At 38.3% G+C, this 25,479-nt stretch overlaps 1 protein-coding gene across 1 annotated transcript in view; it reads right to left on the minus strand.

Annotated features, from left to right (window-relative positions):
- The window catches only part of Nme8 (NME/NM23 family member 8), a 48,730-nt gene extending 23,668 nt beyond the window's left edge, over nt 1-25,062 (minus strand). Inside the window, exons 1-10 of the mRNA XM_041645714.1 lie at nt 25,030-25,062; nt 24,899-24,956; nt 24,604-24,710; nt 22,491-22,562; nt 19,385-19,501; nt 18,706-18,772; nt 18,096-18,169; nt 14,895-14,987; nt 12,772-12,971; nt 11,272-11,447 (exon numbers count right to left, since the gene is read on the minus strand). Of these exons, the coding sequence (XP_041501648.1) occupies nt 11,272-11,447; nt 12,772-12,971; nt 14,895-14,987; nt 18,096-18,169; nt 18,706-18,772; nt 19,385-19,501; nt 22,491-22,562; nt 24,604-24,710; nt 24,899-24,956; nt 25,030-25,062 (997 nt within the window). The remainder of the gene's footprint in view (nt 1-11,271; nt 11,448-12,771; nt 12,972-14,894; nt 14,988-18,095; nt 18,170-18,705; nt 18,773-19,384; nt 19,502-22,490; nt 22,563-24,603; nt 24,711-24,898; nt 24,957-25,029) is intronic.
- Between the last annotated feature and the right edge of the window lie 417 nt (nt 25,063-25,479).

The following is a 25,479-nucleotide window of genomic DNA, read 5'->3' on the forward strand; positions in this document are numbered from 1 at the left end:
ACTCTTCTTGTTTCTTGTGGGCAGTTCTATAATAACATAAGAGTATGCCTGTCTCTTTGACATACTGTTTTCATTTCTCCTGTCTGCCTTTACATTCAAGAGGGGAATTCTGCATCATAAGGTAGTTCTTCCCATTTTTTTTAAATTTAAAAACATGCAATTCTTACTTTTAATCATGTTTCTGTGTGTATGTGTGTATGGGTTTGTGCACATGAGTTCCAGTGGCAGAAGAGGCCAGTGGTGAAGGATCCCTCCAGAGCTGGAGTTACAGAGAGTTGTGAACTGCCTGATGTTTATTGTAGGAAGTGAATCTGGGTCATCGGCAGACACAGCACACACTCTTAACCACTAAGTGATTTCTCCAGCCCTTATTTTCAAATTTGAAAAGCACCTCGGAACCCCCTATTCCATGATGGCAACATTAGATCACATTTCCAACAAGAGTGCCAGGGTCTTCCCCACTTCCTCAACAGCAGTTGTAACTATTTTTTTAGGCTCAATGTCCTTTATTTATGGCTAGAAACCAATTATGAGTGAGTACATCCCATGTTCATCTTTTTGGGTCTGGGTTACCATCAAAAACACCAATGATATCCTTTGCTGGAGAGGTTGTGGAGTAAGGGGTACATTCATCCATTGCTGGTGGGAATGCAAACTTGTGCAACCACTTTGGAAATCAGTGTGGTGGTTTCTCAGGAAATTCGAGATCAACCTACCCCAGGACCCAGCAATACCACTCTTGGGAATATACCCAAGAGATGCCCTATCATATGACAAAAGCATTTGTTCAACTATGTTCATAGCAGTATTATTTGTAATAGCCAGAACCTGGAAACAACCTAGATGCCCTTCAATGGAAGAATGTATGAAGAAAGTTGTAACTATTTTTAATCAGAAAAAAATCCCACTCTTTATTTCAAAAATTAGTTTACAGGGAAGATACTAAATACACTTTTACTAGTTTTACCTAAAACATACCCAGAATGCTTATAGCAACCTTCTGAGGACACTAGAAATTAAACAATTGCAGATGGTTTGGGGAAAAATCAACAAAGCAGGGTTCTCCAATGAAGTGACACTGTGTATATCACATACACTTCAGAGGGGACTCCATGCTCAGGAGGAGTTGGCCATTGCAAAGCAGACTCCATGCTTTTTGTTATTATTTTATTGGGGGTTTGGGGGGGAGGTATTTTTGGTTGGTTGGGTATTTTGATTTGTTGTTGTTTGTAGAAAAAGCAAAAGAAAATGAAGTTGAATGAGGTAGAGAGGATCTAGGAAGGGTTGGAAGATAGAAAAGCACACGATCAAAATATATGTATGAAAAGAAAAATAAAAAAAACTCAAAGAAAATGAAATGCTTAGGTGAGTTTTCTGGGATTATTTTGTCTTCTGTCTTTCAGACGAAATCTAAAAATTTAGCATCAAAAGTCAAGACAAAAACAAAACCAAAAGCACTGGAGACAGTACTGACTGCTGGCCAGTCAGGACCAAAGTAAGGTCTACGGAGTCTTTGGGGGTAGACCACTATTTCCTCGCAAATTCTGTCAAATAAAAAGTCAATATTATGCTATGTTTCAGTGAAGTGTTCAATATCCATACAGGTAACACATGTGAGAACAAATGAAAAGCCTTTGAAAACAACATGCTTGCATTATTTCATCTCAAGTAAGAAAATATAAACTTTGATCATTTTAATATTGTTTTATATGTAATCTGTAGGCCACTCTTTAAAAGAAGTATATAAATTATACATACTTGCTTACAGTTAAATTAAAATGAGGCACTTAAAAATCATGCAAATTTTTTTTTTGTTTGTAAATATTTATTTTCATTTCAAAAGGGTTAGTTTAAATGATTAATGGTCAAAATCAATTTTTAAAACAATATGGGGATGTACTATAGAGATGAATACTTTGCATTGGTATGGATTTTGGTCTATTGATACAAATTTAAGATCAATTTTGTTGTATATGTATTTCTGTTCTTGTTTAAGGTATTGTGTTTGTGCATCTCATTTAAAAATGTATAATTAAGAAATACAGATTAATAGCCATTTCTAATAGTCAAACTTGTAGTCATGTTAGGTTTTCTAGATAAACAGAGATATAGTTCAGTTAGAAAGACAATCTTCAACACTTCAAAGATCTACAGAATATAGCATTTAAAATGTTTTAAAACTTAGACTTTTCTTTTTTTTTTAATAATTTTTTTTATTAAGAAAAGAAGAAAAAAAACATAAACAAAAAACAAGTTTCCACCTCCTCCCAGCCTCCCATTTCCCTCCCCCTCCTCCCACCCTTCTCCCCCTCCTCCCACCCTTCTACCCCTCCCCCCACTCCTCTCCCCCTCCCTCTCCAGTCCACAGAGCAGTCCAGGTTCCCTGCCCTGTGGTAAGTCCTAGGTCCTCCCCCCTCCGTCCATATCTAGGAAGGTGAACATCCAAACTGGCTAGGCTTCCACAAAGCCAGCACATTAAGTAGGATCAAAACCCCGTGCCATTGTCCTTGGCGTCTCATCAGCCCTCATTGTTCGCCATGTTCAGAGAGTCCGGTTTTATCCCATGCTTTTTCGGTCACAGTCCAGCTGGCCTTGGTGAGCTCCCAGTAGATCAGCTCCACTGTCTCAGTGGGTGGGTGCACGCCTCGTGGTCCCGACTTCTTTGCTCATGTTCTCCCTCCTTCTGCTCCTCATTGGGACCTTGGGAGCTCAGTCCAGTGCTCCAGTGTGGGTCTCTGTCTCTGTCTCCATCCATCACCAGATGAAGGTTCTATGATGATATGCAAGATATTCGTCAGTATTGCTCTAGGATAGGGTCATTTCAGGTTCCCAATCCTCAGCTACCCAAGGAACTAACTGGGAACCTCATGTTGGGCACTTGGGAGCCCCTCTAGGGTCAAATCTCTTGCTCACCCTAAAGTGGTTCCCTTAACTAAGAATTGTGGTTCCGTGCTCCCCTATCCACCTTTCCTTTATCCCAATTCTCCTGATTCCCCAAGTCCCCCCTCCTTCCCTTCTACCTTTTCTCTCCCCATCTCCCCTTACCCCCATCCCACCCCACCCCCAAGATCCTCATTTTCTCCCCGGCAATTGGGTCTACTTCCCTTAGCCAAGAGGATAACTATATGTTTTTCCTTGGGTTCACCTTCTTACTTAGCTTCTTTAGGTTCACCTATTGTAGACTCCGTGGCCCTAATTTATGGCTAGAAACCAATTATGAGCGAGTACATCCCATGTTCATCTTTTTGGGTCTGGGACACCTCACTCAGGATAGTGTTTTCTATTTCCATCCATTTGCCTGCAAAATTCGAGAAGTCATTGTTTTTTACCGCAGCGTAGTACTCTAGCGTGTATATATTCCATACTTTCTTCATCCATTCTTCCATTGAAGGGCATCTAGGTTGTTTCCAGGTTCTGGCTATTACAAATAATACTGCTATGAACATAGTTGAACAAATGCTTTTGCCATATGATAGAGCATCTCTTGGGTATATTCCCAGGAGTGGTATTGCTGGGTCCAGGGGTAAGTTGATCCCGAATTTCCTGAGAAACCGAAACACTGACTTCCACAGTGGTTGCACAAGATGGCATTCCCACCAGCAATGGATGAGGGTACCCGTTCCTCCACAGCCTCTCCAACAAAGGTTATCCTTGGTGTTTTTGACTTTAGCCATTCTGACAGGTGTAAGATGATATCTCAAAGTTGTTTTGATTTGCATTTCCCTGATTGCTAAGGAAGTTGAGCACGACTTTAAGTGTCTTTTGGCCATTTGAACTTCCTCTGCTGAGAATTCTCTGTTCAATTCAGTGCCCCATTTTTTAATTGGGTTAATTAGCATTTTAAAGTCTAGTTTCTTGAGTTCTCTATATATTTTGGAGATCAGACCTTTGTCTGTTGTGGGGTTGGTGAAGATCTTCTCCCAATCAGTAGGTTGCCTTTGTGTCTTATTGACTATGTCCTTTGCTTTACAGAAGCTTCTCAGTTTAAGTAGGTCCCATTTATTCAATGTTGCCCTTAATGTCTGTGCTTCTGGGGTTATACATAGGAAGCGATCTCCTGTGCCCAGCTCCTGTAGGGTACTTCCCACTTTCTCTTCTATCAGGTTCAGTGTGTTCGGGCTGATATTGAGGTCTTTAATCCATTTGGACTTGAGTTTTGTGCACGGTGATAGATAAGGGTCTATTTTCATTCTTCTACAAGATGACTTCCAGTTGTGCCAGCACCATTTGTTGAAGATGCTTTCTTTCTTCCATTTTATACTTTTAGCTCCTTTATCGAAAATCAGGTGTTCATAGGTTTGTGGGATAAAATCCGGGTCTTCTATACGATTCCATTGGTCGACTTCTCTGTTTTTATGCCAGTACCACACTGTTTTCATTACTGTAACTCTGTAATAGAGTTTGAAGTCAGGGATGGTAATGCCTCCAGAAGATCCTTTATTGTATAGGATTGTTTTGGCTATCCTGGGTTTTTTGTTTTTCCATATAAAGTTGATTATTGTTCTCTCCAGATCTGTGAAGAATTTTGATGGGATCTTGATGGGGATTGCATTGAATCTATAAATAGTCTTTGGTAGAATTGCCATTTTTACTATGTTGATCCTCCCAATCCAAGAGCAAGGGAGGTCCATCCATTTTTTGGTATCCTCTTCAATTTCTTTCTTCAATGCCTTAAAGTTCTTGTCAAATAGATCTTTCACTTCCTTGGTTAGATGTACCCCAAGATATTTTATGCTGTTTTTGGCTATTGTGAATGGTGAAGCTTCTCTGATTTCCCTCTCTGCTTCCATATCCTTTGTGTATAAGAGGGCGACTGATTTTTTGGAGTTGATCTTGTATCCTGCCACATTACTAAAGCTGTTTATCAGCTGTAGGAGTTCTTTGGTGGAGTTTTTGGGGTCGCTTATGTACACTATCATATCATCTGCAAATAACGAAAGTTTAACTTCTTCCTTTCCAATTCGAATCCCCTTGATCCCATTATGTTGTCTTATTGCTATTGCTAGAACTTCAAGCACTATATTGAAGAGGTATGGGGAGAGTGGACAGCCTTGTCGTGTTCCTGAGTTAAGTGGGATGGCTTTGAGTTTCTCTCCGTTTAATTTGATGTTAGCTGTCGGCTTGCTGTATATAGCTTTTATTATATTTAGGTATGACCCTTGTATCCCTAATCTCTCACAGGCACCTACTCAGAGTAAAGGGCTGGGAAAAGGCCTATCAAGCAAATGGTCCTAAGAAACAGGCAGGTGTGGCCATACTAATCTCTAACAAAGTTGACTTTAAACTTAAATCAATCAGAAGAGATGGAGAGGGGCATTTTATACTCATAACAGGAACAGTTCATCAGGATGAAGTCTCAATCCTGAACATCTATGCCCCTAATATAAAAGCACCCACGTACATAAAAGAAACATTGCTAAAATTCAAGGCAGACATCAAACCGCACACACTAATAGTAGGAGACTTCAACACTCCTCTCTCACCAATGGACAGGTCAATCAGACAGGAACCTAACAGAGAAATAAGAGAATTAGTGGAGGTAATGAATCAAATGGACTTAACAGACATCTATAGAACATTCCATCCAAATAGGAAAGAATATACCTTCTTCTCTGCAGCTCATGGAACCTTCTCGAAAATCGACCACATAGTCGGTAACAAAGCAAACATCCACAGTTACAAAAAAATATTAGTAACCACCTGTGTCTTATCAGATCACCATGGATTAAAGTTAGAATTCAACAATAATGCTACCCCCAGAAAGCATACAAAGTCATGGAAACTGAACAGTCAACTATTGAACCATAGCTGGATTAAGGAAGAAATAAAGAAAGAAATTAAAGTCTTCCTGGAATTCAATGAAAATAAAGAAACAACATACTCAAACTTATGGGACACTATGAAAGCAGTCCTAAGAGGAAAGTTCATAGCACTAAGTGCCCACTTAAAGAAAACAGAGAAAGCTCACATTGGAGACTTAACAGCCCACCTGAAAGCTCTAGAAAAAAAAGAAGCAGACTCACCTAGGAGGAGTAGAAGACTGGAAATAATCAAACTGAGGGCTGAAATCAACAAAATAGAAACACAGAAAACAATACAAAAAATCAATGAAACAAAAAGCTGGTTCCTGGAGAAAATCAACAAGATTGACAAACCACTATCCAAGCTAATCAAACGGCAGAGAGAGAATTTGCAAATTAATAAGATCAGAAATGAAAAGGGGGACATAACCACAGACACAGAGGAAATTCAGAGAATCATTAGATCTTACTACAAAAGCCTATATGCCACAAAATTGGAAAATGTAAAGGAAATGGATACTTTTTTAGATAAATATCATATACCAAAGTTAAATCAGGACCTGGTGAACAATCTAAATAGACCTGTTAGTCGCGAAGAATTAGAAGAGGTTATCAAAAACCTCCCTACCAAAAAAAGCCCAGGACCAGATGGTTTCAATGCGGAATTCTACCAGATCTTCCAAGAAGATCTAATACCTATACTCCTTAATGTATTCCACAAGATAGAAACAGAAGGGTCATTACCAAACTCCTTTTATGAAGCCACAATTACTCTGATACCAAAACCACTCAAAGACTCAACCAGGAAAGAGAACTACAGGCCAATCTCACTCATGAATATCGACGCAAAAATCCTCAACAAAATACTGGCAAATCGAATCCAAGAACACATCCGAAAAATTATCCATTATGATCAAGTAGGCTTCATTCCTGAGATGCAGGGCTGGTTCAACATACGAAAATCTATCAATGTAATCCAGCATATAAATAAACTGAAAGAAAAAAACCATATGATCATTTCATTAGATGCTGAAAAAGCATTTGACAAAATTCAACATCCATTTATGTTAAAAATCATGCAAATTTTAAAAAAGAAAGAGGAAACACAGTTACAAATTGATAGTGAGATTTAATTTAAATGCCATAAACACAGCAATTAAAAGATGCTCAGGCTTAATCTGGTTCTAAGACTATATTCTGTGCTAATTACTGGTGAAGAGAGCAAATGATAACGGAAATAGTTGACAAGCTGAGGTACAAAATGTAGAGAAGGAGCTGTGATGCCTCTGAGGAAATAAAAAGAAGCAACAAACAAAAATGCTTTCCATTCATGTGACTGCACTTGCCCCCTGCCACCCCCATCCTTGGTGGACTCTTCCTAGGAGCTCAGTTGTGTCACTCTCCTCCAAGCATGACGTGGCCATTGCTGTCTCAGGATTGGAGCACTGTGGTCACCAGCACAAGACCTTCATTAAGACTGGATCGCTAATATTTCCTTGTGGAATGGGGAAGTCGCATAAAGCTCAGGAGGCCCATGGGGTCCACAAGATACATGAGACCCGCCCCCTTCTAAAAGATTCTATTACAAGTAGTTAACAAATTCAGGGAAGGGAGACTCTCCCTTGGTATAGAAGAGGCACATGAGTTGCCCATTCTCCTGTAATTAACACCAATAAAAGCTAGTGATACAACAAGTTAGACTTGGTTGTAACCATTTATTCTGTCTATAATTGGTCTCTCTACCAGGCACAAAGGGAAACAGAATGCTTAGGAGAAGTTTTGAAACACCAGGGGATATCTGAAACCTTGGGTCCAGCTGGGCTCTGTGTATTATTTTCTACATGTAAACACATGTCATTTAGTGTCTACTAGTTCAGAGGAAAATCAACAGTACAAAGTCTAACAAGAACACAGGCTAAGAAGAGCTCTTATCCCTTGACAGCGGAGTAGAACATAATATAGTTACATTGAAATGCACTCTGGCAGTTTTTTTGCACAGTTAAAATACAACTTTACACATGATCCAGGAATCAGGGTCCCAGTTATTTATCTAGTTAAACTAAAAGCTTATGTCAACACAGGAACCTTTGTAAGAATATCTATGGCCATTCATTCATGAAAGTGAGAGAAAGTGAAACTGGGGAAAATGTCCTTCAATAAGTCACCTGCTGAGCTTCATGGCATTCTTACAACTGAATAATATTCAGCAATAAAAAGCAATGAGCTATGAAACTTCAAAGGCATGTGGAACCCTAGTGGACACTGACAAGAGGAAGAGATCAGTCTGAAAGGGATGTATGCTGTGCGATTTCAATGGCATCATTCTGGAAAGACAAACTTAAAAGACAGCAAAGAGCTCAGATATCGTAGAGCATACACAAGAAAGAGGAGCACAGGGACATTCAGACCTGAGATTCCACGCTGACCTAATCTGCAATAGGATCAATGCTATCATGTGTTTCTCTCCACACCTGAATTATTTAAAACTAAGAGTGAACCTCCATACACACTATGAACTTAGTTTAGGTATAGCACTAGTATTATGGCATTAATCACAATATATCATAATAATACAAGATGGTTAAAACAAGAAAAGTGAAATGGGAGCACAACTGTGCACACGGAAGTTGTGAAGTAGGTTCTTGTTTGATAAAAGCATTTTTTTTTTTTTTGATTTTCGAGACAGGGTTTCTCCGTAGCTTTTGGCTCCTGTCCTGGAACTAGCTCTTGTAGACCAGGCTAGCCTCGAACTCACAGAGATCTGCCTGCCTCTGCCTCCCGAGTGCTGGGATAAAAGGCGTGCACCACCACCACCAGGCCTGATAAAAGCATTTTAAAGCATAAAGCCTACTTATTTAAAAAAGCAGCATGTCCATGATAAAAAAAATTCAAAAGGATAAAATACAAAAACCAGTAAAACCCCTCAAACAGAAAATTCCAGGACCAGATGACTTCTCTAACAAATCCCAGAAAACATTTAGGAAACATCAAATATGAAAGACTACACAGTTGTAATAGAAAGACAACATTTTTTTAAGAAAAAGAAAGTCAAGTATTTTTATTTAACTAAGATATAGTATAACAAATTAAAGACCCAAAATACTTCAGTAGAAAATGTATACATCACAAAAACATGTTCAACACTATAGTGGGATACAAAATAAGAATAAAATATCCATATCCTTTCTTTAGTGAATTACAATCATATGTACAAAAAGTCAGGGAAATAATACTATTCGTGATAGCTTGATAAAACAAGTTGGAATAAACTTAACCTAGGTGACATTAAGACAGTGAAAAGGAATTTGAAGAAGTTACCAGATGGGAAGAGCTCATGAAATGGTTGGATAAGTATTGTAAAAATGACCATTTTTGTTTGTCATTTTAAAAAATTATTTTGTGTTAGCTTTAATAATTCAAATTTTTAGAGAATTTCTGGCTAATTAATTCCAAGTTTATTGTCAAGAAAGCTATATTTTCATATGGCCCTTCCACAGTTTAACATCTTTCTCTGCTTTACCTATGTGTATTCTGAGTGATATTGTCTTCTTATTGATTGCTTTGAATCGAGTTTTCTTTGTTGTTTCGTTTTTTAAAGGGACCACACCAGCAGACCTCAGAAAAGACTATCAACATGCAGTTTTGTTGAACAGTGAGATAACAGAGACAATTTTAAGGAGAATAATCTCTTTTGATCATCCTCCTGGGTTTTTAGGCTGTATCTTCCCTCCACTTGGGGCAAATCACTCAATGTCAGCCCTAAATTTCTGGGATAATTCTCTCAGAGAATTCTGACTACTAAATACTTCAGACTGCAATATAACAATAGACATTTATTTCTAGTTCTAGTAGAAAGAAAAGACAAGATTATGTTCTTATACACTTAATTTCTATTAAAGAGCTTTTTCCTTATTTAAGGCAAAGGTCAGAGGTCAACAAAAAATCAGAACGGTTGGGTTACATTAAAAGCCAAATAAATCCTAGCTCGCATCATGAAGTGAAACAAAGGTCATTCTTCTATGTAATAAGCAAACATTCTACAGTATAGATAATCAAACAATTATGTATATGTCCTGAGATTTTAAATCATGGCTAATTACAATTTTAAGTAACTTCATGAAATTAGAAATAAAAAGAAATATATTAATTTAATAAATTCACAGAAATTAAGCAAGACACTGTTCAATAGTCAGAGATTGAAAGAAAATCACAGAAAAGTGTTACAAAATAAATAGAGATAAAAAATAATAATAGCGTAGCATGAGAACCCAGATAAATTTACCCCTCTCCCCATCATAATAGAAACATTACTCTCAAAGTGGTCCCTTTAAAAAAACAAGACAACATTTATTTACAATAAGATATGCTATCAACTCAGTCCCTAGCAGTGCAAAATAAAATCATTAACCACAAAAAAGAAAATTCACCCTAAGTCACTTAAAATGTGGAAATTTCCTTAATCAATAGCCAAAAATGCACTAAATGTTACAAAAATGAAATTTTTGCTTTAAGATATGGTGCCTCACTACTCCTGTTCAACATCAGCTCCTATTTAGCATCACACAGACACTTTAGCTCATACAAGCAGAAAAAGCAAAAGAAACCAAAGTACATGGATGGAAAGGGAGAATGTACATGTCCCCCAAGGCAGATACATAACAGCTTTCTCAATGATTCTCAGTCCTGTTCAGGGCATTTGACAATCAATGTCTAGAGACATTCATGTTGTTACAGTTTAGCTTGGGAGGGATATCCCTGACACCTAGAGGCCAAAAGTGAGGGTAAGCATTTGACAATGTAGCATGTGATGAACTGTGCACTTATACACTTAAAAAATAAAATTAGCAGGCCCAAATCTAAATAGATCTATGGTTATAATACAGTTTTCTTTGATGATATCTCTGACACTGCCAATGGTGTTTCCAGATACCAGGCATTAAAAAATGAATGACTGAGTGACGGAATGGTTGGATGGTATTATCTGGGACCTATATTCTCACTTTGTGGATGGGATGGGTTTTAAATTGTCCAACACTTAGAAATAGGACTGTAGTTCAGTGTTAGATAGCTTAGCTCTAAGTATGAGAGCCCAAGAGCTATCCTCTGCACTGAAAAACAAAGGAGCCAATAAAGACCAACATTCAGACACTCTGTGTATGCTTTCTCATTTTAGTCTTCTGATTTTTACAAATAAAATAGACCTGGTACAATATGTTACTCAGGTCACACTACTGATCAACCGCTCCCAGTACTCTGCGCTGAGGTAGTACCAACATGAGATTGTTGTCCTGGCTCCTTGTGCCCTTTAATATGTACTGACAATGGTGAGGCAGACTCTAACAAGTCACAGATTAGAAAATAATTTGTAAATTCTTCAGCTAAAGAATTTGTATCCACTATTATTGAAAAAGTAATAACTCAACATTCCAATCCTACCTCCCAAGTTTGTATTTTGTGCTTCCCTTCCTACCTTTCCTGTCCTCATAGACTTCTGGCTGCAGTAATGCCAGGGTCCTTTGTATATTCATGCTTTTCATGGTTTTGAAATCAGGGAATAAGATGTCAATGAATTTAGAAACCTTAGGTGGATCATCCTCAACATCACAAAACTCAGCTATATGTTGTCTTTCCAAATACTCTTGCAAACTGTTGAAATCCAAAATATAACATAAGATTATTATAAATTAAGGTATAAACTTGTATGAAAACTTGAATATTAATGGTTCGATCTTAATAATACAATACAGAACTTCCTTCACCCCACATATTATCACTCTGAAAGTAACTCCCACTGTTTCCAAAACCCTTTAGCATCCACTGAATCCCCTTTCTTTTGTTCTATCCTGCTTAAAACTTAAAACTAAATGGCATCATAACCTTGCTCAGGGGTAGAGCATTTGGGTAGCATGCAGAAGGGTTTACATGCTAGGCCCAGAAATACAATATGAAGTGACCAGAAACCACAAGAAAAACTCACAGTTTATAAAGCAAAATGTTACCGGAAATTCTCTTGTACACTACAAAGATTTATCACTCATATTGGTTTAATAAAATTCTGATTGGCTAGTAGCCAGTCAGGAAGTATAGGCAGGATAACCAGACTAAGAGAATTCTGGGAAGAGAAAAGGCAGAGTCAGTCATTAGCCAGACACAGAGGAAGCAAGAGGAAAATGTCTCACTGATAAAAGGCTATACATAGATAAGAATTTTGGGTTAAGTTGTAAGAGTTAGTTAATAATAATCCTGACCTAATAGGTCAAACAGCTTATAATTAATAAAAGCTTCTGTGTGTTTCTTTAGCACTGAATGGCTACATGCCTGGGAGGGACAGAAACTTCTGTTTACAGCAAGGAGGAATCATCCTGTGATTCTCTGACAGTAAATGGAGTAGTGCTGGGACACAGAGCATCAGGGGACCAAGCTACAAAGCCTTCTGCTCACATTACTCGTTTGGGTGCATCCTGCAAAATTGTGGTATTCCGCCAGTCTTTAGCGGAATAAAAGTCACAGACAACAACACCTAAAACCGACAATCTGAAAATTGTTTTCTCATTTTGAAATATTTAGAAATTTGCTACCAAAATGTGCATATGTTTTGCCACCATCAATTTTATACCAGTAACTGTCTTGAATAAAACACAGAGCCTAGATGATGTTTGAAAACATGCAATGCTGGGAATGGACAGGGTTGACTGGGGCCATGCATGGTTCTGATATACCCTCAAGGCTTGAGAAAATGAGGCCAGATGGTGGAACAGGCTTAGAAAAGTCAACAGGAAAAGCTGTTCTCTTTCCAGTTTTCTTAGCATAAACATTCATAAAAATTCCCCATTTCCTGAATGTATAATATTCTAGATTAAAAGGAAAACTTGCAGTATCTACATAAAAACATTAGGTTTTGAGACATTTGAGCATTATGCTCTGTCACCTAGTGACACATTATAAGTGATAAAGTTCTAGCCTTAGCTACCTGTCCCGTTTCTTTTTCATCACCACCATGGATGCAAATTTAACGTGAGGCTCATCTGGATGCTCAGATAATTCTTCTTCTTCTTCCTCAGACTGAGATTGAGTTTCTTCCTGGATAATCTCTTCTTCTTCTCCTTGAGATGTAAGGAGCACACAGCTTAGGCCGCTTATTACAAAAGCTACAAACTCTTCAAAGTCGGGCTACAAAAGAAGATGAGAAACTGTTTCCCTCAGGCTCCTAATTCAGGGGCATGAAAATGGTGGCCACTGTAAAATCTTCCCTTTTATGGACACTAGCAATGCTATGGCACCCTTATAAACCTGCTTTCAGGAATGTTTTGGCACAACAGACATTTACAGTCAACAGAACATAATTTTAAAGATATATAGACAACTACTTCCTGACACTAGCATGTTGTAATTCATCTGCAGGGCTAGTTAAATATACCTTCAGCTGCTTATATACTCTTGGAAGTCTTTTACTGGAGCATGGTCCAAAGGCCATGTTCAAAGCAAACCAAATCTTTCCCAATAGCTGTCGTTGGTAATAATTACTTCTTAGCTAAGGGTGGGACTTCATGTTCACCTCCCATCTCCATCCTGGGATTTTGTTTGGTTTCAGCTTGAACAACTCTTATACATGGTGTAACAAACAAACTCGATGACTTTTTGTTTTCTTTTGTCTTGTTAATGAGGACACAAAGTTGGGTAGGTAGGAAAGGGGAGGCAAATCTAGAAGTTGGGAGAAAGGCGGAAAAGGAATAAATACATTGTACAAAAATTCCTTAAAGAACGAGAGAGAGAGAGAGAGAGAGAGAGAGAGAGAGAGAGACAGAGAGAGAGAGACAGAGAGAGAGACAGAGAGAGAGAGACAGAGAGAGAGAGAGAGAGAGAGAGAGAGAGAGAGAGAGAGAGAGAGATCTTTTTGTGCTCAATACCCAGAGTGTCTAATTCGGTAACTATAACAGTTGAATCCAAAATGTCCCCCGGTGGCCATGTGCTAAGTAAAGGCCTGGTCATCAACAAGTGACTGCTATTAAGAGCGATGAGACACTCGTTGGAAGACTTTTCAGTTACTGGGTATTTCCTTGAAGCAGTTATCAGGGTTCTGATATGTCCTCTCAATCACTCTGTTTCATGACTTCATGAAGTGAGTAGTTTAGTTTACCACAATCTCCTGAATATGATAATCTGCCTCACCACTGACAACAAAGTTACAGGTCCAGGCCACTATAGAATAAAATGTCTTAAGTCATTGCCCAAAACTAAATTGTCTTTTCTTTCAGTTGAATTTCTCGGATACATTGATCACAGTGATAGAAATCTGAGTGACATTCCTAAATGTTTTTTTCTTAAAAGTACACAGGTATTGGGAACACAGCTGGCAAAAATCTTTATTTTCTATGTGTGGAAACTAGGACCAAGAGGGATAGCTAGAATGGCACATCAGTTATCAAAGTGTTGATTAGTAGAGCTTTCTGTATGAGAAATTAACTCAGCACTCCCTAACAATATTCCTGGATATGGCTGTTGAGCTCCTAAAATGTGGGTAGTATAAGTAAGACTCCAATTTCTAAATGTTATTTAGTTTGAATGAATTTAAATTCAAATAGCCACAGGGATTTACTGCCCATCACATTGACAGAGTGTTTTTTAGAAGCTAGATCTCCCTTTTAAAGTCACACCTCCATTTTAAAGGTTTTTTTTTTTATAAACACTGCCTTTACCACATTCTTCTAGGAAGAAGACAAGTTGCTGGAGTATAACCTTAGAGAAAGGATGGAGACAAAAAGTGGGCTATAGCACCTCTACATACCAGGTGGAAATGAGTACTTTCAGCCAAGTCTAAAAATTGATGGAAGAGAACTGGTTATTTACTTCCAGAGAACATGGTATAAAGAAGTCTTCAACAGAACAAACCATTTTATTTTGCCTGGGTGCTACTGCTTTCATTGCATCACCCAATTGTGGACATCATCAAGGCACCAAAAGTTTATTCAGTTAGTTAGATTTATTGATTTTATACTCTATAATAAAAATCTATTCTCTGTAATTGAATGTGTGTGTTTATGTGTGTGTAAACATGTAAATGAATGCATGGTGAATTTTTAATGGCCTCCTTACCTGGTCTGTTAAATGAATATAGAATTCCCTCACTAGCTCTTCAGGGAGAAACATGGTGTCCTTTGCTTCTATGATAAATCCTTCTTTGATAATCTTCAATTCGGATAAGGTCAGAAGCAAACATGACACAGGGAAACACATAAAACAAATTAGGGCTATTTACTTCAGAATTCAATAACAACCTAGTTTTAATCTTCTCAGGTTAAGTATACAAGTAAATCCACAGAGTTTGAAATGGTTCATAAATGCATAAACAGTTTCCTTTGATAATCTCTAGAAATCCATGTTTTTAAAACTTCAATAAAAGATTTCAAAATATTTTTATTACAATTTGAAATGCTAACATAAAAGGATGGGGAAAAATAGAAACATAATTCCAAGAAAATACACACACACATACACACACACACACACACACACATACACACACACACATAAACTGTCTGAATTATTTGTAATATTGAACCTTAAAAGTACTTCTCAACTATGCTCAAAATTAATTTGGCTTCTTTTGTTCCCATGTTTCCATTTTTGAAAGATAACTCAACTGAAACACTAGATCCCACGATGTGTTATCTCCAGGAAACACATCTCACTAGTAAAGACATCGACAGATTGAGAGTCAAATGATTAGAAACAATTTATTAAGCAAGCAGAAACTGACAACAGCCTGACATAGCAATCCTGATATATGATAAGGTATATAAAAGTTAGTAAGAATAGATTTCTTAAAGGCATTTAAGAAGGGGATTATTCAGCAGGAATAAATGTCAATAACAAATATGCATGCACCAAAAGTTCAGCCACAAATTTTACGAAACAAGCACTAATGGAGTTCAAAAGTTAGTTAGGTGATTTTAGCACCCCACTTTCAATTTCAGATTCATCATTCAAACTGAAAATCAACAATGCAACCTCAGAGCAAACACATATGCAACAGACAGATCCAGAATATTCCATTTGACAGATATAGAACATGTTATTCTGAGTAGGCCAAGGAACTGTATCTAAATAGACCACATCCTAGGTCTTAAATAAAAACTCACAAAATACATAAAAGCAGCTTTCTGTATTTTATAAGGTCATGGTCTCATTAAACTAGAAACCCATAGTAAGAAAAAGGTGGTAACTACATAAACTTGTTCAGACTAAACAATATGCCCTTGAATGTAAATGAGTTATTGAATCAACCAAACAGGAAATTTGAGAAGCTCCTGGAAATGCATGATGGTGAAAGCACAAGGTACCAACATCTTTGGGATGTAGTTAGGACAGGTGTAGGAGAAAACTTCAGAGCTATGGATGTTTCCAATGCAAGTATCTAGGGAAGGGAAAGAAAGAAATACCTGAGAATTCTTAAGAAAATAACTTACAGTTGGGCCTTAAGCACAATATAAATGATAGCCAGGAATAATAAGGATCAGGATAGATAAAACTAACTTAGAGACTAAACAAAAATATACAGAATCCATTAAACAAAGACTCAGTTCTCTGATCATATAAGATGAGTAACATCTTACCAAGATAGCTAAAAGAGAGAGAAAACATAGGAATAGATAGAAAAGGGGAAATTACCACAGATTCCACTGAAATACAGAGATGCATTAGTGAGTTGTTTGAAAATTTTATATTTCAAAAAAAGTGGAAGAGCTAGAAGAAATGAATAACTTCTTAGATATGTATTACCTACAAAAATTCAATCAAGAAAATACAAGCAACTTAGATGGATCCATAAATCAGCAAGATTGAAGCAATAACACAAAAACAAACATAAATTCAGGTCCAGATGATTTTTGCTAAACCTTTAAAGAAGAGCAAATATTGATGCTCCTTAAACTGTCTTATAAAATAGAAATGGAAGGAATATTATTATTAAAGTCACTCTCTAATGCCAGTATTGCTCTAATACCAAAGCAGGATAAGGACACAACAAAGAAACAAACCTAGAGATCAGCTTCCCCAGGGAACATAAACACAAAAATTCTCAAAGTCTTGTAAACTATATTGAAAAATACATTCAGAAGATCCTACATCATGACCAAGCTGATTTCACTGCAGGATGCAAGGTTTATTCTACAGACACAAATCATTAAGTGTAATTAAGCATATAAATAGAATAAAGTGCAGAAACAACATGATCATTTCAACCAGAGTAGATATTTACTTTGACAAGTAAAATATTCTTTTATAAGAAAATCCTTGAAGAGACTAGAGATAGAAGTAGCACATCCAAACATAATAAGGGCTTTCTATGGAGAACCTACAGCCAACATTATGGTACCCCCACAGACACAGTGAGAGAATTGCCTCTAAACTACTATCTACTATCTCTACTCTTATTCAATGTAATGCTAGACATCTATAGCTTGGAATATTAGATAAAGCAAGAAGGCATGAGAAAGAAACAATTCAAATAGGAATGAAGGCATGTCATCACCATTTGTAAATGACATGACCTTATGGTTATAACAACCCTGCAGACTCTACTAGAGAAATTAGAGCTAACAAACTCCAGCAAAGTAGCAGGACACAAAAATCAACATAAAAAAAATCACTAGCATTTCTATACACTGATAACAAACCTGCCAATGCCCGAAAACCAGAGAAAACCTTATTAAAACAAAAAGAAAATACCTAGAGATAAAACCAAACCAAACAGGTGGGACACTGTCGGTACAAGGAACACTTTAAGATACTAAATAAAAAACTAGAAAGAAGACAATAGTCACTTTGATGTTTTACAGAAAGTGTTAGGATCAATTTCACATATATGTAAGGAACGGTGAAAAGTATATCTTATAAATATTTCTATATGGTGCATATTACATATATAAAAATATATTGGTTCAAAAAGAAAGCACTGAACGACTTCTTAAACTATTATGTATTGAAAAGTGACATTATTTATAATATACAAAAAAAGCAAGCTAATGTGAGTTTATAACAATATTACATCACTTATAGCTAAATAAAAAGAACATTTATAACACTCTCATATAATATCTAAAATCCTGGAAGTTTCTGTGCAGTGGTGGTAAAGCAATTAATTAAAGGATGATACAGGAGGAGACGGGGTCTTTGTAAGACAGAATAAGCAAACTCCTTTAGAGGGAGCTAGGAACATCAATTTAGTGTGTTCTATTTTATAATAAGGTATTATTTTGTAATTAATTTAAATAAATTTTGGTAAGCATAACTTACTTTTTCCTTAACTTCTATATGTTTTCTCCTGAGTACAGCATCAGGTTTCAAAATAGTCATGCTGTAGGATTCGCCTAAAAGAAAAACCAAAAATTAATTTTATTAACTCAGAATCAGGATGATGAAAGGACTAACAATTCAAAATATGAATTGATTATGCCTGGGTTATTAAGGAGACATAATATACAGTCTTGACACAATTCTCATGCACTTGAGTTACACAGATGCTTGCTACCAGTCGGTATTAATAGGGAGTGAAGTTTCAGTCATGTGCTTTGTAAGTCCAACTCATAAACCAAGAGCTACCACATATCAAAATGCACTCTTACCTCCAACTTGAAGTAGCCATTGTCTTTGTTACCTTTCCAGTTACTATGATAAATTACCTGACAAGAGGGACTTTCAGCGGAAAGGTTTATTCTGTGTACACAAAGACTGCTTTTCCTGTGCCCTACCACCTAGACCCAAATAATCACATAGAAACGATACTAATTGCAATGCAGGTAGTGACTGTCACCAATAGAGCAGCTCTCCACTGCCGCAACAGCGTCGTAAAGAGGCACACCTGCAGAAACAGTTGTTGGACCCCACCTTACTTTGTGTTACTTACCAATACTGTCATACTGTGAATCCCCCAGCTCTTCTTCAGATTGGTCAACTAGTGTGATTTCCTCATACTGTGAAAGTAGAACAGTTCCTTTAGTGTGATAGCCAAAGAACGCCTAGACATTTTGTTTATAGTAAATAAAGGCAGCAGGGGGTAGAAGGTAATACACCAAAGCCCCTTTCATTTGCGGTGGCAACATGCTTCCCGAGGAAGCTGCATCATGTCAGTACCCAGCTAGACATAGAGCACTCATTCACATAAAGTGCCCCAAAGGCCCTTGTGTCAGCCCAAGTCTGTGATGCTAGTGAGCGATTGAGGACAACTTTAAAGTAGAGCCTGGTTGCAATGACATAATCTGTTTGGGACACGTCTGTGGGACACTGGTCTCCTCCTCTCCTCTTTCTTTTCCACTTCTCAGCACCTATGAGTTGAGCTGCTTGGTTCACTACAAACTACTTGCCGTGCTGTGCTGCTTTGTCCCAGCCCTAAAGCAACAGGAAGGAGAGACAATGGAGTGGCACCTGAGAAACAGGACACCTCTTCTCTTTATAGGCCAACTGCCTTGGCCATTTGATCACAGTGACAAGAAGCGGCCTGACACAAATAGTTAGGGAGACGCTTTAGAAATACATAAAATACGATGCATTTCCAAAGTCATAATAGACATTTATCATCGTATTACCTGAGGACGAGCCATTTCACCTGCTGCAATCTTCTTCTCTTCATCTATCAAGGTAATGACCTTTCTATTGATAAGTGGTGCATTTGCACCCTGGATCTTCGCAATAATTCTACCATTCTACAAGAGATAGGAAAGTATAGAGACTTTCATTTTCGTATGAAATCAATAATTAACATTTACTCTGGACTAAGTTCCCTCTCCTTGATCCCACATCCCATCAGCCGTCTTTCAGATACTGTAATCAGCCATTTGAAAGTAGTAGTGGTGGGACAGTTCACTCCGATTCGGTAGCATCAGCAATTAGAGTCTCACACATTGGCTGTCCTCTATATAAGTATGGCTGCATCCCCATCTTCTTACAGCATCCTTATGCTACTACCTAGATCTGGCTGTACCCTCATCACCTACAGCACATCATCACCCTACAGGAGCACTCACGGGACACCTGCCTCATTCATCCTTCTTTAAATGTGAGGGACTCTAGACGGGGCCTTTAATTTGATCTAATAGTATTCTGATTCCCTTTCTGTTGTTTTGCACACTGACTAAAGGCAATTTGGGAACTAGAATATTCATCTGGGCTGTACTTCTCTAGCACAATCCATCATTAAAGGAAATTGGGGCAAAAACTTGAAGTAGAACCCATAGAAAAACATTGCTTGCTGGCTTGCCCCCAAGCTTTCTTATACAGCCTAGGACTGCATGCCTAAGGGTGGTGCCACTCACAGGGATATGGGCCCTTCTACATCAACTAATAATCAAGCCGAGCATCCACAAACATGCACAATATGATTCAGGAAATTCCTTAGTTAAGACCCTCCTGCTAGATGACTGTTGTTTCAAGCTGACAATGAAAACCAGTATAGATGCCACACCCCTTTTGTCTGTCTTTTAGCTTATATGCACTAATCATCTGTTTATGGACACAGAACCAGGCATGATGGCATGGAATGGAAGACCTTGTATCTAACCCTATTAAATAACAAAAAGCCAAAAGACCCGCAAAAGTGCAGATGCTTGTGGAATAGCAACTCCATAGGTACCATTAAGAAAGGCTTGGAGCACCCAAAGAGATCCATAAGAACTTGCCCTATCAGGGAGGTCAGCTGGGGTATTACTCACTATCAGGAAATGTTTCTTACTTTAAGATTTGAAAGATGATAAGAGAACATGAATGTGGAAAGAGAAAATATACTATGCAGAAGGAGTAACAGGCACAAGGTCATAGGGCCTGTAGGAGACACGGCAAGTGAAGAGGCCTGGGAAAGTGGGGTTGAACCCAGTGTGCATGGCTTCAGTACCCACAGAAATTCACAGGATATGGAGCCTTGTGCATCTTTGAAGGAGAAAATCTCCCTCCCTCAGCCAAAACCACTAAAAGGCTAGAATATAACATAGACTGTAGACATGATTAACATTCTATTTTATGTGTGCATGAGCATGCGTGTGTGTATGTGTGTGTGTGTGTGTGTTGTATACATGGATTCAGCCTTGTGGGTGATGTGCATTTAACTGCTAAGTCATCCCTCTGGCTCCACAATTAAAATTCCAGTTGTGAAAGTTACTTTTCCTACTTTGTTGAAAGAGTCAGAGGGAGCAAGAGAATACGTCTGCCTGAAATTCAGTTGTAGGTCTAAAATTTCTCAGTCTGACACCAGGCTGGCAATTCTCCTTAGCAGGAAGAGCTGTCCCCACTGAAACTTGCTAGGATGCTCTTTTGGTCAGCTGAGAACCCTGACCAGTAAAAGAAGTGGAGATTAGCTGGAGGGTGGTTTTGTTAAGTTAGGGAATATTATTCTTCCATAAGCAGCTGTTGATATGGTGTGCTTCAGAATAAAGCGCCAGTGCTTAGTGGATGAGGTACGCTGGGAAGGAAAATCCTTGAAGAAAAGGAGACTAAGAGTTCACAATCCAGGGCAGAGTGAAGTGTCATTGTAGACAAGGAAACCCCGAGGGGACGGGAGAACTTGGGTTTGAAAAGCAAACTTTGAACCACATGCCAAACTGTGATGTTAGAGGCAGAATTTTCTTGAAGATCTGAGGTGACAGGAGTGGAGTGGGAAAAAAATAAGAAAATTCACCAAAACTAGTGGATTCTAACAAAGGAGAACAAAGCAGTTAAAGTATGAGCAATAGGAAGTAAGAGAGACGTCTGCTTTGTTTGTGGTGTGACAAAAATCTGAATAAAAAAATCGGCACTTCTAGGCTCCTGGCAGAATGTTCCAGAGCAGCCAATCCTCTCCTTTGTGGAGATTTTCATTCTGGTTCCTTACACTACAGATAGGCTAGGTGGCATCAAAACTGTCACTCTAAACAAAGACCATATTGCTTCAAAAGCTGAAAATACTATACATCTGAGTGCTATACATTCAATATAATTCAAGAACATAATATATTTTTATTCAACTGAGCCAATATTCATTTTCTTGAGGCAGTTGCAAGAGTGCCTGCCATTAATGAAACTGAGAGCCTATACAGAAGAAGCGAAGTGAATAATTATTTCTGCTCTTGAAAACTAAGTACCCTGCGCCAGAAGATGGACCAAGTGGTATTTACCTCCACTGATGCTTCTCTTGACTACCACAGGGTTGAGGACTTTGTGGACTGGTTTTAGGAAACAATATTTATTATATTGTTTTCTGACTATTGTAGTTGTGTGTTCAATGCAAAATATAGGTGACGTATAGACAGGTGTAAAGAGGAACTGAGATCACCCCCCGCCCCCATGTAGAAAACAATGAGAGCAAGTAGGGAATAGACTTTCTAAGCTATTTCTGAACATTTGTAAATGTAGAGATGGGAGCAAAAGGCATTAGAGGGAGTGATCAGGTAGAAACTTTCACCCAAATCTGTGAATACTTAGAACCGTGTCTCTCCTGCAGCTCATCTGAGAATGGTTCCTCACTCCAGGCTTTTCTCCAATCAGTTCAGTATGTGCTTTCTTAACAAGTCCCCAAAGGCAAATTATTAAATTTCTTGTCAGATAGATAGAGATAAGGCAAACACTATGCAATTGCTACCAGTGGCAAGCAGCCCCATGGCAATTCTCAGTGCTACCTGCTACTTCAAAAGAATCTGATAATGAGACCACAAATGCTATACTTACGAGACTAAAGAGGAACACGGGCTCACATTTATCTCTAAATGACTGCAGAGTCACAATGTTGTCCGCTTCAGCCTGAAGGATATTGTCAATATTTGACACAATAATTGAGAAAGCAATATCCACCTTATTCTGTATCCTATGTTTAAATGTTATAGAGATAGGCACAATTTTTCTGGGATGGCAACATTTCTGGGTTTGTAACGGTTGTATTAAGGATCAAACTGCATGCATTAGCAACTCAAGCCCTGTGTTATTTGGTGCCTGTGGCCAAACTCACCCCTGTGTTTCTACCTTCCTTGCTGCCTGGTCCTGCCATTACTCCTCCACTCCAGCCCAAGAGTCCCTGATCCAAAGAATGTTTCTTATTCCTTCTGGACAGGTGACTTCTGGCTCCATATTGCACTTGGTTGTCCCTCACCCAGAGCGCACACACTGTCTCTTTCAATAGTGTACTAGAGGCAGGGGTGGCGGGCTGTCTCACTTGCTCTGTTAGGAAAGCAATGATTTTCCAACTGCATGTAGCTCCAGCCCCAGGGGATCCAACACCTCTGGCCTCTCGGTACACTCATACACAGACACCCCCTCACACACAGAGAAAAAGACACAGACATAGACACACACAGAAAAGTACACACACACATGCAGAGATACGCACGAGCAAAAAATTAAAATGATAAAGAAAAGAACAAGAATGTTTCCGCAAAGGGGATGGCAGGTTGAAACCATATGAGGTCAGGGAAGAAACTGACTCCCAGGGTGTCTTGAAGGACAGGGAAGGCCTACACCCAAAGCATGCAGCTGGTGGAGGTTTCATGTCTGCTCACAGACTACATAGTTTATAGAGATCTGGAAGACACTGTTTCGGCGGTTAACAGCTGGTGGACTCAGGTATGGCTCTGTCTAATAGAAATGTATTTTAGGTTCTCTGGGGGTTACATAAGAAATAGGTGAAACTAAAGTAATAACATACGTTCCTTGACTCCCGTATTATCAGTTCAACATGAATTCAATGTAAAAAATATTGATGGTATGTTCCATGTAATTTTCCATAGTAAATCTTAAAATGTATTATTTTATAAAAGTTTATATTTAAGGGGGAGGGCCTTGGACTTCCCACGGGGCAGGCTTTCCTGCCCTCTCTTAAGGAGGGAGGGGGAGAGAGGAGGGGGAGTTCAGGAGCAGGACGGGAATGGGAGGAGGGGAGGAAGTGTAAATTTTTGAATGGAAAAAAAATAATAATAAATCTATTTAAAGCACATTTGAGTGATTAATATTCAATAAATACTTATTGATTAATAATTAACCTGTAATAAAAATAGGCTCATGTAGCCAAGTATTAAATTTCACAATAATTTAATTTAGTAATATCAGGTTTAAGAGAGACAGGCAGGAAGACAGGCAGGCAGGAAGTTAGAGAAAGAGAGAGACTCTGTCTCTACTTCCACCACTTGAGTCCCAGGGATCAAACTCATGTATTAGACCGGCAGCAAGTGCTTTAGCCACTGAGCTATCGCAACAGCCCTCGGTGTTTTAAGATTAAATTGATTAAAATTGAAAATGCATTTCTGCAGGTGGTCTAGATAGATTTCAAGTGTTCTGTTTACACATAAAGGCATATTGAACAATAATATTTTAGCCAATTGTTAACTGCATATAGATAAATTGAATAATCAATACAATTGAGTTAAATGAATTTGACTATGATATTCAATCTCATCACTTTTTATAACTAATAGGTGAAAAGAGAAATTACTTCCTTTGAAATATTTGTGCATAGATACATATCTAGGGATCTACGCCATGACACCCAAAACGCAGCTCCCCATAATCTTAACCTCAGGGACATATAGTGACCTTGTCAAGAGGTAAAAGAAATATCAACAGGCATATGTCCATTTTTATATTTTTCTAAAGTTTGCAGTCATAAAGGAATTAGGTAAAAAATCATGCTAATTCTCAAACTGATAGAACTAAATATATAGTAAAAGTTCCAAACAAACATTGTTTAGGGTGAAGACTGACAGGTTGCTTAAGGTGATAATACTTGAAGTACTGGGGAACCCTTAAGTCCTAATGTAACAGGAAACAGGTTGAATGAAAACAAAAATCTTACAACAGCAAAGTGAAGAATCTCATCTTCGTTCAGTTCATTTTTCAGTTTTCTGAATAAAGGTTGCACGGCTTTGCAAGGTCCACACCAGGCTTGGTAAACATCAATCACTAGAAGGTGGTGAGGTTTATGAAAAGCAGAGTTAAAGAATCTCGAGGCTGGCACATTCCCATCCCAGGTGAGGAGGAAGGCAGGAAGGCAGGAAGGCAGCTTTTGAAACATAGAGTTGAATTCTACAAGGTGTCCCCAGATGCTTGGGGACAAACCCTGGATGCAGACAGCCAAGAGCCCCCAGTACCTGTTAGGCCTTTGTTCAGCAACATATCATCCCACAGGTTCTGACTGTTGATGACTGTCTGTGAAAAACAAAACACTGTAAGATGCAGCAAGTGTCATTGCACCAATGACCTGCTGGCAGGACAGACCCACCTGTAGCTGGACTTCACGCTTTTTGCTTGCCATTTGTCTGATTCTGCATGGGAAAGGAAAAGAAATACAAACGTGAGGAATTTAAGCATTGTTCTCTTTGTAGACCCAGACAACATCTCAATCTACTGTCCAGTTTCCCTTTAGAAAATACTGGCCTGCTCAGACCAGCATGTAGAGAGCAGTCGATGTCCCAGGCAGACTAGAGAATGCTAGGTACAGATTCTCCCAACAAACCAAAGCTCTGTAAGAATGTTAGGAGGTTCTGTTTAAAGTCTGTGTCTCTCTCTGTGTGTGTGTGTGTGTGTGTGTGTGTGTGTGGTGTGTGTGAGAGAGAGAGTTTTAGTACTGTAAAGTCATATGGTGTATGTGTGTATTTTTTTTAAAATATTGTGGTGGCCTCTTACGCCTTCAGCAAAACATGTTAATTGGCTGCGAAAATGCTCTTCATAT

Source organism: Microtus oregoni, unplaced genomic scaffold (genome assembly GCF_018167655.1).
Source record: "Microtus oregoni isolate MIOR12 unplaced genomic scaffold, Mior012 000115F_ref0000277, whole genome shotgun sequence".
In the NCBI taxonomy this organism is placed as follows: Eukaryota; Metazoa; Chordata; class Mammalia; order Rodentia; family Cricetidae; genus Microtus; species Microtus oregoni.